The sequence below is a fragment of the Ranitomeya variabilis genome, chromosome 2 (assembly GCF_051348905.1).
Source record: "Ranitomeya variabilis isolate aRanVar5 chromosome 2, aRanVar5.hap1, whole genome shotgun sequence".
NCBI lineage: Eukaryota > Metazoa > Chordata > Amphibia > Anura > Dendrobatidae > Ranitomeya > Ranitomeya variabilis.
The window spans coordinates 254,674,691-254,690,793 of record NC_135233.1 but is presented as its reverse complement, the minus strand read 5'-3'; the positions used below and the strand labels follow the sequence as shown (position 1 = coordinate 254,690,793).

At 43.0% G+C, this 16,103-nt stretch overlaps 1 protein-coding gene across 3 annotated transcripts in view; it reads left to right on the top strand.

Moving 5' to 3' along the window:
• The window catches only part of NTNG2 (netrin G2), an 83,049-nt gene extending 71,805 nt beyond the window's left edge, over positions 1–11,244 (top strand). For all 3 annotated transcript variants that reach the window (XM_077284720.1, XM_077284718.1, XM_077284719.1), the window contains one exon: positions 9,991–11,244. In XM_077284720.1, coding sequence (XP_077140835.1) covers positions 9,991–10,205 — 215 coding nt within the window. In that variant the 3' untranslated portion in view covers positions 10,206–11,244. The remainder of the gene's footprint in view (positions 1–9,990) is intronic.
• Positions 11,245–16,103: the final 4,859 nt, after the last annotated feature.

Sequence of the window (16,103 nt, the reverse complement as noted above, 5' to 3'; positions counted from 1 at the left end):
CTAACCCTAACTCTAGCCCTAAACCTAACTCTAACCCTAACCCTAGCCCTAACCTTAGCCCTAACCCTAGCCCTAACCCTAACCCTAATGGGAAAATGGAAATAAATACATTTTTTTAATTTATTAATTTTTCGCTAACTAAGGGGGTGATGAAGGGGGGTTTGATTTACTTTTATAACAGGTTTTTTAGCGGGTTTTTATGATTGGCAGCCGTCACACACTGAAATACGCTTTTTATTGCAAAAAATATTTTTTGCGTTACCACATTTTGAGAGCTATAATTTTTCCATATTTTGGTCCACAAAGTCATGTGAGGTCTTCTTTTTTGTGGGACGAGTTGACGTTTTTATTGGTAACATTTTCGGGCACGTGACATTTTTTGATCGCTTTTTATTCCGATTTTTGGAAGGCAGAATGACCAAAAATCAGCTATTCATGAATTTCTTTTGAGGGAGGCGTTTATACTGTTCTGCGTTTGGTAAAATGGATAAAGCAGTTTTATTCTTCGGGTCAGTACGATTACAGCGATACCTCATTTATATAATTTTTTAATGTTTTGGCGCTTTTATATGATAAAAACTATTTTATAGAAAAAATAATTATTTTTGCATCGCTTTATTCTGAGGACTATAACTTTTTTTTTTTTCTTTGACGCTGTATGGTGGCTCGTTTTTTGCAGGACAAGATGACGTTTTCCGCGTTACCATGGTTAATTAGATCTGTCTTTTTGATCGTATGTTATTCCACTTTTTGTTTGGCGGTATGATAATAAAGCGTTGTTTTTTTGCCTCGTTTTTTTTACGGTGTTCACTGAAGGGGATAACTAGTGGGACAGTTTTATAGGTCGGGTCGTTACGGACACTGCGATACTAAAGAAATGTAGAGAAAGAAATGTATTAAAGAAATAAAGAAATGGGGGGGGGCATCATGTTAGTGAAGATCGCTGATCTGACACTTTGCTGTGCACTGTGTCAGATCAGTGATCTGACTTGCACTCCTGGAGGCTTCCCGGCGCCTGCTCTGAGCAGGCGCTGTGAAGCCACCTCCCTGCAGGACCCGGATGCCGCGGCCATTTTTGATCTGGGCCTGCTGCAGGGAGGAGGAGGTATGAGACCCTCGGAGCAACGCGATCATATCGCGTTGCTCTGGGGGTCTCAGGGAAGCACGCAGGGAGCCCCCTCCCTGCGTGATGCTTCCCTATACCGCCGAAACACTGCGATCATGTTTGATTGCAGTGTGCCGGGGGTTAATGTGCCTGGGGTGGTCCGTGACCGCTCCTGGCACATAGTGTCGGATGTCAGCTGCAATAGTCAGCTGACACCTGGCCGCGATCGGCCGCACTCCCTCCGTGAGCGTGGCTGATCTGCATATGACGTACTATCCCGTCACTGGGAATTAAGTCCCAGGTCACCTTGATGGGATAGTATATCATATGGGATTAAGGGGTTAAAGAAAAGCTTAGTTTTTTCCAATAAAGCTAACATTAAATGATTCAGAAATACACTATTCATTGTTAACGTGGTAAATGGCTATTCTAGCTGCAAATGTCTGGTTTGTAAGTCAATATCTTCATAGGTGTATAGAGGCCTATTTCCAACAACCATCACTCCAGTGTTCTTATGGTACTTTGTGTTTGCTAACTGTGTAAGAAGGCTAATGGATGGTTAGAATACCCTTGAAAACCTTTGCACAAGTATGTTAGCACAGCTGAAAACAGTTTGGCTGATTAGAGAACCTACAAACCAGACCTTTCTTTGAGCTATTCTAAATGGCACCAGTAAATACAATGCTCCCATGTAAATGGGTGACTCATCAACAAATCAATTTTTTATAGGAGGACATAGAGTCAGAAATTACCAAAAATTAAATAGGATTTTATTTTTATTTAGTAATCAAAAATTACATAATCATATTGAATTACATGGGTCTCATACAATATATTGTGAATAACTCCAAAAAGTGTGAGAATTGACCGAGGGAAGAACATGTAGGACAGAAAACATGAGCGTCTATAATCCACATATCAAATTACAACAGGTGATGGTATGCCAGTTCAGATACTATATTGTGGGCTGCAGCTGCAATTCCTCATACCTGCATAACCACATCATACTGAGTGTTAAATCTTATGCTCATAATTCCCTTATATATATACAATTTAATGAAGGCAATAATTACCCATAGTAATGTCCAAATCACGTTCCAGCCATGGTCAGGGACCCTATGCAGGTATGAGGAATTGCAGCTGCAGCCTACAATATACAGGTCCTTCTCAAAAAATTAGCATATAGTGTTAAATTTCATTATTTACCATAATGTAATGATTACAATTAAACTTTCATATATTATAGATTCATTATCCACCAACTGAAATTTGTCAGGTCTTTTATTGTTTTAATACTGATGATTTTGGCATACAACTCCTGATAACCCAAAAAACCTGTCTCAATAAATTAGCATATCAAGAAAAGGTTCTCTAAACGACCTATTACCCTAATCTTCTGAATCAACTAATTAACTCTAAACACATGCAAAAGATACCTGAGGCTTTTAAAAACTCCCTGCCTGGTTCATTACTCAAAACCCCCATCATGGGTAAGACTAGCGACCTGACAGATGTCAAGAAGGCCATCATTGACACCCTCAAGCAAGAGGGTAAGACCCAGAAATACATTTCTCAACAAATAGGCTGTTCCCAGAGTGCTGTATCAAGGCACCTCAATGGTAAGTCTGTTGGAAGGAAACAATGTGGCAGAAAACGCTGTACAACGAGAAGAGGTGACCGGACCCTGAGGAAGATTGTGGAGAAGGACCGATTCCAGACCTTGGGGAACCTGAGGAAGCAGTGGACTGAGTCTGGTGTGGAAACATCCAGAGCCACCGTGTACAGGCGTGTGCAGGAAATGGGCTACAGGTGCCGCATTCCCCAGGTAAAGCCACTTTTGAACCATAAACAGCTGCAGAAGCGCCTGACCTGGGCTACAGAGAAGCAGCACTGGACTGTTGCTAAGTGGTCCCAAGTACTTTTTTCTGATGAAAGCAAATTTTGCATGTCATTCGGAAATCAAGGTGCCAGAGTCTGGAGGAAGACTGGGGAGAAGGAAATGCCAAAATGCCTGAAGTCCAGTGTCAAGTACCCACAGTCAGTGATGGTGTGGGGTGCCATGTCAGCTGCTGGTGTTGGTCCACTGCGTTTCATCAAGGGCAGGGTCAATGCAGCTAGCTATCAGGAGATTTTGGAGCACTTCATGCTTCCATCGGCTGAAATGCTTTATGGAGATGAAGATTTCATTTTTCAGCACGACCTGGCACCTGCTCACAGTGCCAAAACCACTGGTAAATGGTTTACTGACCATGGTATTACTGTGCTCAATTGGCCTGCCAACTCTCCTGACCTGAACCCCATAGAGAATCTGTGGGATATTGTGAAGAGAAAGTTGAGAGACGCAAGACCCAACACTCTGGATGAGCTTAAGGCCGCTATTGAAGCATCCTGGGCCTCCATAACATCTCAGCAGTGTCACAGGCTGATTGCCTCCATGCCACGCCGCATTGAAGCAGTCATTTCTGCCAAAGGATTCCCGACCAAGTATTGAGTGCATAACTGAACATTATTATTTGATGGTTTTTTGGTTTGTTATTAAAAAACACTTTTATTTGATTGGACGGGTGAAATATGCTAATTTATTGAGACAGGTTTTTTGGGTTATCAGGAGTTGTATGCCAAAATCATCAGTATTAAAACAATAAAAGACCTGACAAATTTCAGTTGGTGGATAATGAATCTATAATATATGAAAGTTTAATTGTAATCATTACATTATGGTAAATAATGAAATTTAACACTATATGCTAATTTTTTGAGAAGGACCTGTAGTATCTGAACTGGCATACCAGCACCTGTTGGTGGATTTGTGCAGTGCTATCCCCTCTCTTAGTCTGGTGGTTTCAAAGGGGGGGGGCCCTTTTGGTGTCTTTTTGTAAAATTTACTCTTATTTTAAAATATTTATAAATAAATACATCATTTTTTAATACTATTCCTTCTTCACTTCTTTTCTTATGTGGTGTTCCATATTTGAATATGTAATTGCTGTATTTTTGAAGTGACTGCAGCCTTTTCTAATTAGGACTATGAGAATAACATAGTGCCGGATGTCCGCTGCGATAGTCAGCTGACACCCGGCGGCGATCAGCCGTACTCCCCTCATGAGACTTTCCTCCAGGCCCTGGGAATCATATAATTGTTAAAAAAAAAAAAAAATAGAATTAAAATAAAAAATTCAGTCTTCCCGCTCCTCACGATGCTCGCGTTCCCAATAATGCTTTGCTGCAATGACCTGTGATGACGTAGCGGTCTCAATGACGTAGCTGTCTAATTTTGTGAGAAGCACCTGTGTATATATGTACATAATTTTTTTTTCTTTGAACGCAGGATTTAATTTATGTTACGTACACTGTATCTGATTAAGAATTGTATACCTTTGTCCGGGTATACCCACCATTAGCCTGATATGGGCCGTTTCATTAATATATATATATATATATCTAATATATAAAGCTGAATGTGTGTGTGTGTGTATGTATGTATGTATGTATGTATGTCCGGGATTGGCATCTGAACCGTAGCAGCTACAGCCACAAAATTTTGCACAGTCACACGTCTGGACCCCGAGAGCGTCATAGGCTATGTTGTGAGGTGAAATTTTAACCCCGCGCTTTCCAATTCACCAAACAATTTTGCCCCTATCTACATAATGGGGAAAAAGTGAAAGGAAAAGTGTTGGAGGCGTCGCAGCTACAGGCACAAAATTTTGCACAGTCACACGTCTGGACCCTGAGAGCGTCAAAGCTATATTGTGAGGTGAAATTTTAACCCCGCGCTTTCCAATTCACCAAACAATTTTGCCCCTATCTACATAATGGGGAAAAAATGAAAGGAAAAGTGTTGGAGGCAAATTAACAGCTGCCAGATGTGAACAAGGGGGACTTAAAGAATGACAGCGATGGCACCAAAGAGTATATACTGTACAGTTGCTAAGGTGGGGCCCCAACATGGGATAATCACACCACCACGGGGATATGAACACACACACAAAATGCGCCACACACTACCACGTGCTCGAACACATATACCACCCTCAGTGCACATTTCACCACACATACACCAACCTCGCCACATAAAAGTAGAAACACAAAAGTCGCCGCTCAAAACTCGCCACGCGCAAAACTCTCCACATGCAAAACTCGCCACACGTGCAAAACTCGCCACACGCAAAACTTGCACACGCAGAAAAATTGCCACACGCAGAAAAATTGCCACATGCACAAAAGTTGCAACACATGCAAAAGTTGCCTCACACAAAACTTGCACATACTCAAAAGGCACCACACATAAAACTCGCCACGCGCAAAACTCGCCATGCGCAAAACTTGCTGCACACAACTTGCTACACTAACCTGTCACATGCAACTCGACACACAAAAAGTTGCTACACGCATGTCGCCACACAAAACTCATCTCACAAAAGTCCCTACATGCATGTCAACACACACAACTTGACACACGAAACTCGCCCTAAAACACACACAAGTCTGGTATCCTTCAAAAATAAAAATCTGATTAATAAGCAGACAAACTACAAGAGCAACAAATGTACCATATAGGAATCCGGCAGCTGTCAGTCACATGACCAGTCTATTATGTGTATGTGTGAGCTAATATATACTGCCAGGGGGTGGGCTTACTGTTGGCTGGGGATTTATCAGGCTGCCATTTTAGCTTACAAATACTGAGGTAAAAATACTGACCAAATAACGTGTGAACGAGGGCTAATACAGGAGGAGATGACATACAGCTATATACTATATACAGGAGATGACACACAGGTATATACTATTTACAGGGGAGATGACACACAGGTATATACTATATACAGGAGGAGATGACACACAGATATATACTATATACAGGAGAGATGACACACAGGTATATACTATATAGAGGAGGAGATGACATACAGGTACATACTACATACAGGAGGAGATGACATACAGGTATATACTATATACAGGAGGAGATGACACACAGGTATATACTATATACAGGAGCAGATTACCTACAGGTATATAGTATATACAGGAGGAGATGACACAGGTATATGCTATGTATAGGAGGAGATGACATACAGGTATATACTATATACAGGAGATGACACACAGATATATACTATATATAGGTGAGATGACACACAGGTATATACTATATACAGGAGATTACATACAGGTATATCTAATATATAAAGCTGAATGTGTGTATGTATGTATGTGTGTATGTCCGGGATTGGCATCTGTACCGTCGCAGCTACAGCCACAACATTTTGCACAGTCACACGTCTGGACCCCGAGAGCGTCATAGGCTATGTTGTGAGGTGAAATTTTAACCCCGCGCGTTCCAATTCACCAAACAATTTTGCTCCTATCTACATAATGGGGAAAAAGTGAAGGGAAAAGTGTTGGAGGAAAATTGACAGCTGCCAGATGTGAACAATGAGGACTTAAAGAATGAGAGCGATGGCGACAAAGAGTATATACCGTACAGTTGCTAAGGTGGGGCCCCGACATGGGATACTCACCACACACGGGGATATGAACACAAACACAAAATGCGCCACACACTACCACGTGCTTGAACACATATACCACCCTCAGCACACATTTCACCACACACACACACCAACCTCGCCACATAAAAGTCGAAACACAAAAGTCACCACTCAAAACTCGCTACATGCAAAACTCGCCATATGCAAAACTAGGCTCACGCAAAACTCGCCACACGTGCAAAACTCACCTCATGGAAAACTCACCTCATGCAAAACTTGCACACACAGAAAAATTGCCACATGTACAAAAGTTGCACCACATGCAAAAGTTGCCTCACACAAAACTTGCACATACTCAAAATGCACCACACATAAAACTCGCCACGCGCAAAACTCGCCATGCACAAATCTTGCTGCACACAACTTGCTACACTAACCTGTCACATGCAACTCAACACACAAAATGTTGCTACACGCATGTCGCCACACAAAACTCATCTCACAAAAGTCGCTACATGCATGTCGCCACACGCAACTCAACACACACAACTTGACACATAAAACTCGCCCTAAAACACACACAAGTCTGGTATTGTCCTTCAAAAATAAAAATCTGATTAATAAGCAAACTACAAGAGCAACAAATGTACCATATAGGAAATACGGCAGCTGTCAGTCACATGACCTGTCTATTATGTGTATGTGTGAGCTAATATATACTGCCAGGGGGGAGGGCTTCCTGTTGGCTGGGGATTTATCAGGCTGCCAATAGCAACCAATCACAGCTCAGCTTCTATTTTGCTACAGTTAATTAACCTGAGCTCTGATTGGTTAATATAGGCAACAAAGACATTCTCAGTATAACAAAGCTAATATATGTTGTGAAATGCTTCTATTTGCTTAGTTTTTGCCTTTTAATAATTACATTTCTATCTATTTGTTTTGTGGTTTTTGTGTGCAGAATAAATTTTTGTTAACACATTCTATTTTGCTAACAGCAGTCATTAACCCGGGCGAAGCCGGGTAGTACAGCTAGTATATATATATATATATATATATATATATATATATATATATATATATATATATATATATATACAGTGCCTACAAGTAGTATTCAACCCCCTGCAGATTTAGCAGGTTTAATAAGATGCAAATAAGTTAGAGCCTTCAAACTTCAAACAAGAGCAGGATTTATTAACAGATGCATAAATCTTACAAACCAAAAAGTTTTGTTGCTCGGTTAAATTTTTATAAATTTTAAACATAAAAGTGTGGGTCAATTATTATTCAACCCCTAGGTTTAATATTTTGTGGAATAACCTTTGTTTGCAATTACAGCTAATAATCGTCTTTTATAAGACCTGATCAGGCCGGCACAGGTCTCTGGAGTTATCTTGGCCCACTCCTCCATGCAGATCTTCTCCAAGTTATCTAGGTTCTTTGGGTGTCTCATGTGGACTTTAATCTTGAGCTCCTTCCACAAGTTTTCAATTGGGTTAAGGTCAGGAGACTGACTAGGCCACTGCAACACCTTGATTTTTTGCCTCTTGAACCAGGCCTTGGTTTTCTTGGCTGTGTGCTTTGGGTCGTTGTCTTGTTGGAAGATGAAATGACGACCCATCTTAAGATCCTTGATGGAGGAGCGGAGGTTCTTGGCCAAAATCTCCAGGTAGGCCGTGCTATCCATCTTCCCATGGATGCGGACCAGATGGCCAGGCCCCTTGGCTGAGAAACAGCCCCACAGCATGATACTGCCACCACCATGCTTGACTGTAGGGATGGTATTCTTGGGGTCGTATGCAGTGCCATCCAGTCTCCAAACGTCACGTGTGTGGTTGGCACCAAAGATCTCGATCTTGGTCTCATCAGACCAGAGAACCTTGAACCAGTCAGAATCCAACCAAGAAAATGTCAGACCGCACCCATTACTGACGTTGTCTCCATGGACATCAGGGCGCACGTCCACACCAGGGGGTCCTCCCGGTCAAAGTCCACGATAAAAGTCAAGATAGAGGACAGCACCACACCAGGGAGTGTTAGGCAATAACACACTTTATTCTGCCTCCTGTGGCAACGTTTCGGTCCGAGGACCTTTATCAAGCTTGAACCAGTCAGTCTCAGAGTCCTCCAAGTGATCATGAGCAAACTGTAGACGAGCCTTGACATGACGCTTTGAAAGTAAAGGTACCTTACGGGCTCGTCTGGAACGGAGACCATTGCGGTGGAGTACGTTACTTATGGTATTGACTGAAACCAATGTCCCCACTGCCATGAGATCTTCCCGGAGCTCCTTCCTTGTTGTCCTTGGGTTAGCCTTGACTCTTCGGACAAGCCTGGCCTTGGCACGGGAGGAAACTTTCAAAGGCCGTCCAGGCCGTGGAAGACTAACAGTAGTTCCATAAGCCTTCCACTTCCGGATGATGCTCCCAACAGTGGAGACAGGTAGGCCCAACTCCTTGGAAAGGGTTTTGTACCCCTTGCCAGCCTTGTGACCCTCCACGATCTTGTCTCTGATGGCCTTGGAATGAGTGCTGTTCACAAGTTTGGGGAGGGTCTTAAATAGTCAGAAAAGGCTGGAAAAAGAGATAATTAATCCAAACATGTGAAGCTCATTGTTCTTTGTGCCTGAACTACTTCTTAATACTTTAGGGGAACCAAACAGAATTCTGGTGGGTTGAGGGGTTGAATAATAAGTGACCCTCTGAAAAAACTTTTCACAATTTAAAAAAAAAATAAACAAAGAAACAACATTCTTTTTTGCTGCAGTGCATTTCACACTTCCAGGCTGATCTACAGTCCAAATGTCACAATGCCAAGTTAATTCCAAATGTGTAAACCTGCTAAATCTGCAGGGGGTTGAATACTACTTGTAGGCACTGTGTGTGTATATATATATAAATATATATATATATATATATATATATATATATATATATATATATATATTGTGGTGGCTGCAGACCGAATCTTATCATGTATCTCTGTATAAAGGGAGCGCCACCTAGTGGTGGATGCAGGCAGAAACTTACTATACAGGGAGCTCCCCCTAGTGGTGGCTGCAGACAGAATCTTATCATGTATCTCTATACAGGGAGCTCCCCCTAGTGGTGGCTGCAGGCAGAAACTTATCATGTGTCTCTGTGTACAGTGAGCTCCCCCTAGTGGTGGCCACAGACAGGATCTTATCATGTTTCTCTGTATACAGGGAGATCCCCCTAGTGGTGGCTGCAGACAGAATCTTATTGGGTAACTCTATTTGCATGGAGCTTCCCCTAGTAGTGGCTGTAGACATGTAATTTTGTCATCTCTGTATACAGGGAACAGTAACCACTTATTGATCCATTATTCTATGCCCTAACCCTAATCTCTGTCTTTTTATTCCAGCAAATGTGTGTGATGACGAACTGTTAATTTGCCAGAATGGTGGTACTTGTCACCAGGGACAGCGATGCATCTGCCCCAGTGGCTTTAAAGGAGCCCTGTGCCAAGATGTTAAATGTGACTCCACCCACAGGAACTGTGACTCCGCCTCTGGCACGCTGATGGTTTCCTCTCTGCTTCTCGTCTGTGCACTGCTCCTGAGCATGGAAGGCATTTAACGACCCTGCACCACAGTTCTTCGCGTGGGCGCACAACTGCAGGAGGTGTCTACACATCATGCAATCCTCCTGTGAGGATGCACCATCCGACCTACGGGAGACGGTAACTCCACTTCTGCAGTGCCTTACTGTCGCGTGTCACATGGGATTTTAGAAGAACATGAAGAAGCCCATGTTCTAGCATCCAAGGTGGAGATAGATGCCACTGCGGCCCTCAGGTGGAAGAATCATATTCAGGCTTCTGTAGACTTGGTGGCAATATCTACCCACGCTTTAGATTCTGAGAGCTGGCATTTAGTCCATGCCCGGTTATACAAGATGGACGTCACTTTAAGCACCTCCTCCTTTCAGCATTAAATACGGGCAGAGACCTAGATCGATGATATATAACTTATCACTAAGCAGACATGGACCTTGTGCCAAAAACAAGACTGACACAAATCTGGAGGGTTGACGTCGTTCACCGCCACCAGGGGATTTTTTTTTGGGGGGGACGCAGAACCGGGTGAGGGGAGCATCTAAATTAAACCCATTTGGCTCCGACTGTTTGACGTTCTCTTTGTCTGTTAACCATTTGCTGCCTGTGTTACGCCCCCCTCTGCTTTATTTGGGGAGGGTGGGAGGAAATTTCTAATCCCATCTGCCCACTTTCCCTCTGAGATATCGAGATATTTTATTTTTTGAAATTCCAGTAAAAGTTAATTATCCATCGTCCTAGTGTATATGGAGCGATCACCTTCACTGTGACACACCGGGATCGGAAATTTTCCAGGTGGGTGGAGCCTCGGGAGGCGCCGGGGGGAAGAGAAGGGGCTGAGACGTATGGGAACAATGAATATATATGATATTGCGGGTGGAGCGAGAGAGATTCTATTCATATATTGTATATTATGGATTTTTTTTTGTAGAGAATTATTTTTGTTTCAATTTAAATGTTATATTAAAAAATTTTAAAAAAACAGAACGACGAGAAGGATTAATCCCGAGACCCAGACATGGCAAGAAATATCCAAAGTAAAGAAATTGTGTATTAACACTGCCCCGGTGTGTCGTCTCTTGTATCACGTCGTTACAGTGTCGCAGATTTAAAGAGACTAGATGGTGGCCCGATTCTAACACATCGGGTATTCTAGAGTATGTATGTAGTTTACAGCCACGTAGTATATAGCACAGCCACGTAGTATATAGCACAGCCACGTAGTATATAACACAGCCCATGCAGTATATAACACAGGCCACATAGTATAGAGCACAGCGATGTAGTATATTGCCCAGCCACGTAATATATACCACAGCCACGTAGTATATAGCACAGCCCATATAGTATAGAGCACAGAGATGTAGTATATAGCACAGCCCACGCAGTATATAACACAGCCCACGCAGTATATAGCAATGTGGGCATCATATCCCTGTTAAAAAAAAAAAAAAAAAAGAATTAAAATAAAAAATAGTGATATACTCACCTTCAGTTGGCCCCCCGGATCCAGCCGAAGCGTTTACCGATGCTCCTCGCGACGCTCCGGTCCCAAGAGTGCATTGCGGTCTCGCGAGACGATGACGTAGCGGTCTCGCGAGACCGCTATGTCATCATCTCCCGAGACTGCAATGCATGGACCGGTGACCGGAGAGTCACGAGGAGCTGGAAAGGCCTCGGCTGGATCCGGGGGCCCACGGAAGGTGAGTATATAATGATTTTTTATTATTTTTAACATTAGATCTTTTTACTATTGATGCTGCATAGGCAGCATCAATAGTAAAAAGTTGGCCACACAGGGTTAACGCTGCCATTAACCCTGTGAGCACGCTGACTGGGGGGGGTGGGAGGAGTAGGGAGCGGGCGCCGGGCACTGACGGCAGGGGAGTATGGAGCGGCCATTTTGCTGCCGGACTGTGCCTGTCGCTGATTGGTCGTGGCCATTTTGCCGCGACCAATCCGCGACTTGGGATTTCTGTGACAGAAAGAAAGACAGACAGAAAGACGGAAGTGACCCTTAGACAATTATATAGTAGATAAGCCAGGAAAATGCCGGGTGCAAGATCCTGCCGCATCCATTAGGCTATGTGCACAAGTCAGGATTTCATGCAGAAAATTCCTGAGAAAAACCTGAAATTTTCTGCAAGAAATCTGCACGAAATCTGCATGTGTTTTTGCCGCTTTTTTGACGCGTTTTTGGTGCGTTTTTTTCCGGACATTTCCCAATGCATTTTATAGTGGGAAATCCGCAAAAAAATGCAAAATTAATGAATATGCTGCGTTTTTTACCGCGATGCGTTTTTTTTGCGGAAAAAAACGCATCATATGCACAAAACATGCGGAATTCATTCTAAATGATGGGATGCATATTGTATGGTTTTTTTGCGGTTTTATAGCGTTTTTATCGCGAAAAAACGGGAAAAAACTCGAAAAATCAGCAACGTGTGCACACAGCCTTAGGCCGGCGTCACACATGCGAGTTTTATGGACGTAAGAGCGCAGAAACTACGTCCGTAAAACTTGCATAACATACGGCACAATTATTCTCAATGGGGCTGCTCCTATCAGCCGTATATTACGGTTCAGTATTATACGGCTTTCTACGGCCGTACAAAATCGCATCATGCTGCGTTTGTCAGCGTATTGCGCAAAAAAATCGCCAATGAAAGTCTATGAGGGCGAGAAAAATACGGATTCCACACGGACCAGCAGTGTGACTTGCGAGAAATACGCAGCGGTGTTAGTGAAAAGTCGGTAATTCAATTGCCGGCTTTTCATTTCTCCTGCACAAACCCGACAGGATATGAGACATGGTTTACATACAGTAAACCATCTCATATCCCCATTTTTTTTTTGCATATTCCACACTACTAATGTTAGTAGTGTGTATGTGCAAAATTTCAGTGCTGTAGCTGCTAAAATAAAGGGTTAAATGGCGGAAAAAATTTGCCTGGGCTCCCGCGCATTTTTCTCCGCCAGAATGGTAAAGCCAGTGACTGAGGGCAGATATTAATAGCCTAGAGAGGGTCCATGGTTACTGGCCCCCCCGTGGCTAAAAACATCTGCCCCCAGCCATCCCAGAAAAGGCACATCTGAAAGATGCGCCTATTCTGGCACTTGGCCACACTCTTCCCACTCCCTGTAGCGGTGGGATATGGGGTAATGAAGGGTTAATGCCACCTTGCTATTGTAAGGTGACATTAAGCCAGATTAATAATGGAGAGGCGTCAATTATGACACCTATCCATTATTAATCCAATTGTTTGAAAGGGTTAAAAAACACACACACATGATTTAAAAGTATTTTAATGAAATAAACACAGCGGTTGTTTTAATAATTTATTGCTCTCTCAATCCATTTGCAGGCCCCCGCTTGGCAAAATAATAAACGCACAAGATACATACCTTCAGATGACCTATCGCGTCCAACGAGGTAATCCATCTGAAGGGGTTAACTAATATTACAGGCACGAGCTGCGATAAACCACTCGCTCGTGCCTGTAATCCCCTGGGTGCTGAAAGGAAAGCTGGATCTGTACTTACATTGAGTCGCGGTGATGCGCCCCTGCTGGATGTTCTCATGAACTGCAGCCTGGGAACTTTTTCCCACGCTCCAGGTCATATGAGGACATCCACCAGGGGGCGCATCACCGCGACTGAAGGAAATGTAGGTCAATGACCTACATTTCCTTCATTCGCCGGGGAATTACAAGCACGAGCACACAGCTGCATTTGCAGGGCTCCTGCCTGTAAAATAATTAACCCCTTCAGATGGATTACCTCGTGGGACGTGACGGTTCAGCTGAGGGTATGTATCTTGTGCGTTTATTATTTTGCCAAGCGAGGGCCTGCAAATGGATTGAGAGAGCAATAAATTATTAAAACAACCGCTGTGTTTATTTCATTAAAATACTTTTAAATCGTGTGTGTGTGTTTTATTAACCATTTCATACAATTGGATTAATAATGGATAGGTGTCATAATTGACGCCTCTCCATTATTAATCTGGCTTAATGTCACCTTACAATAGCAAGGTGGCATTAACCCTTCATTACCCCATATCCCACCGCTACAGGGAGTGGGAAGAGTGTGGCCAAGTGCCAGAATAGGCGCATCTTCCAGATGTGCCTTTTCTGGGGTGGCTGGGGGCAGATGTTTTTAGCCAGGGGGGGCCAATAACCATGGACCCTCTCCTGGCTATTAATATCTGCCGTCAGTCACTGGCTTTACCATTCTGGCGGAGAAAATTGCGCGGGAGCCCACGCCAATTTTTTCCGCCATTTAACCCTTTATTTTAGCAGCTACAGCGCTGAAATTTTGCACATACACACTACTAACATTAGTAGTGTGGACTATGCAAAAAAAGAGGGGATATGAGATGGTTTACTGTATGTAAACCATGTCTCATATCCTGTCGGGTTTGTGCAGGAGAAATGAAAAGCCGGCAATTGAATTACCGGCTGTTCACAGATATCGCGCTGAATGAAATCTAAATACAGAATATATATATATATATGTGTCTCAATGACATATATATATATATATATATATATATATATATATATATATACTGTATATATGTTTTCCCGAACATTTGAGCACATAAATCCATTAGATGTCGGTTTTGCAAGCCTGCGCGAAAATCTCGCAGTACGGATGCCATACGGATTACATACGGAGGATGCCATGCGCAAAATACGCTGACACACCCTGACTACGGATCAATATTTTGGGAACATTTCTCCGTATTACGGCCGTAGTACGGACGTATAATACGTGGCGTATTGTCTTACGCCAAGTGTGACGCCGGCCTTACAGTGGATCATTTTCACCTGTTTCTTTAATAGGTTTATTCCCAAACTTGCAAGTTATCACAAGGAGAGGCGAGACCTTACTGAACTGATAGCGGGGACCCTCAACAATCCTGTTTGAATGGAGTGGTGCAGCTCTCCATCCTGATGGGGAACTTCAGTCTTAGGCCATGTGCACACGTTAAGTATTTTTCGCGTTTTTTTCGCGTTTTTTCGCTATAAAAACGTGATAAAAACGCGAAAAAAACGCTTACATATTCCTCCCATTATTTTAAGTGTATTCCGCATTTTTTGTGCAAATGTAGCCTTTTTTTCCGCGAAAAAATCGCATCGCGGAAAAAAAAGCAACATGTTCATTAAAATGCGGAATTGCAGGGGATTCTGCACACCTAGGGGTCCATTGATCTGCTTACTTCCCGCACGGGGCTGTGCACACCATGCGGGAAGTAAGCAGATTATGTGCGGTTGGTACCCAGGGTGGAGGAGAGGAGACTCTCCTCCACGGACTGGGCACCATGTAATTGGTCAAAAAATAAGAATTAAAATAAAAAATAGTCCTATACTCACCCTCGATGTCTTCCCGCCTCTCCGCTGCATGCTGTCGCTTCGGTTCCTGTAGCTGATGTGCGGCGAAGGACCTTGCCGATGACGTCACTGTCCTGTGATTGGTCGTGAGCGGTCATGTGACCGCTCACGTGACCGTGACGTCACGGAAGGTCCTGTGCGCACAGACCAGCTATAGGAAGAGGAGCCGACGCTGCTGAGGAGATGTCTGGGTGAGTATAAGCATTTTTTTTATTTTTTTTATTATTTTTAAACATTCTATCTTTTACTATAGATGCTGCATCTATAGTAAAAAGTTGGTCACACTTGTCAAACACTATGTTTGACAAGTGTGACCAACTTGTCAGTCAGTTTTCCAAGCGATGCTACAGATCGCTTGGAAAACTTTAGCATTCTGCAAGCTAAATACGCTTGCAGAATGCTAAAAAAACGCGAAAAAAATGGAAAAAAAACGCAAAAAAAAAATGCGGATTTCTTGCAGAAAATTTCCGGTTTTCTTCAGGAAATTTCTGCAAGAAATCCGCAACGTGTGCACATACCCTAATA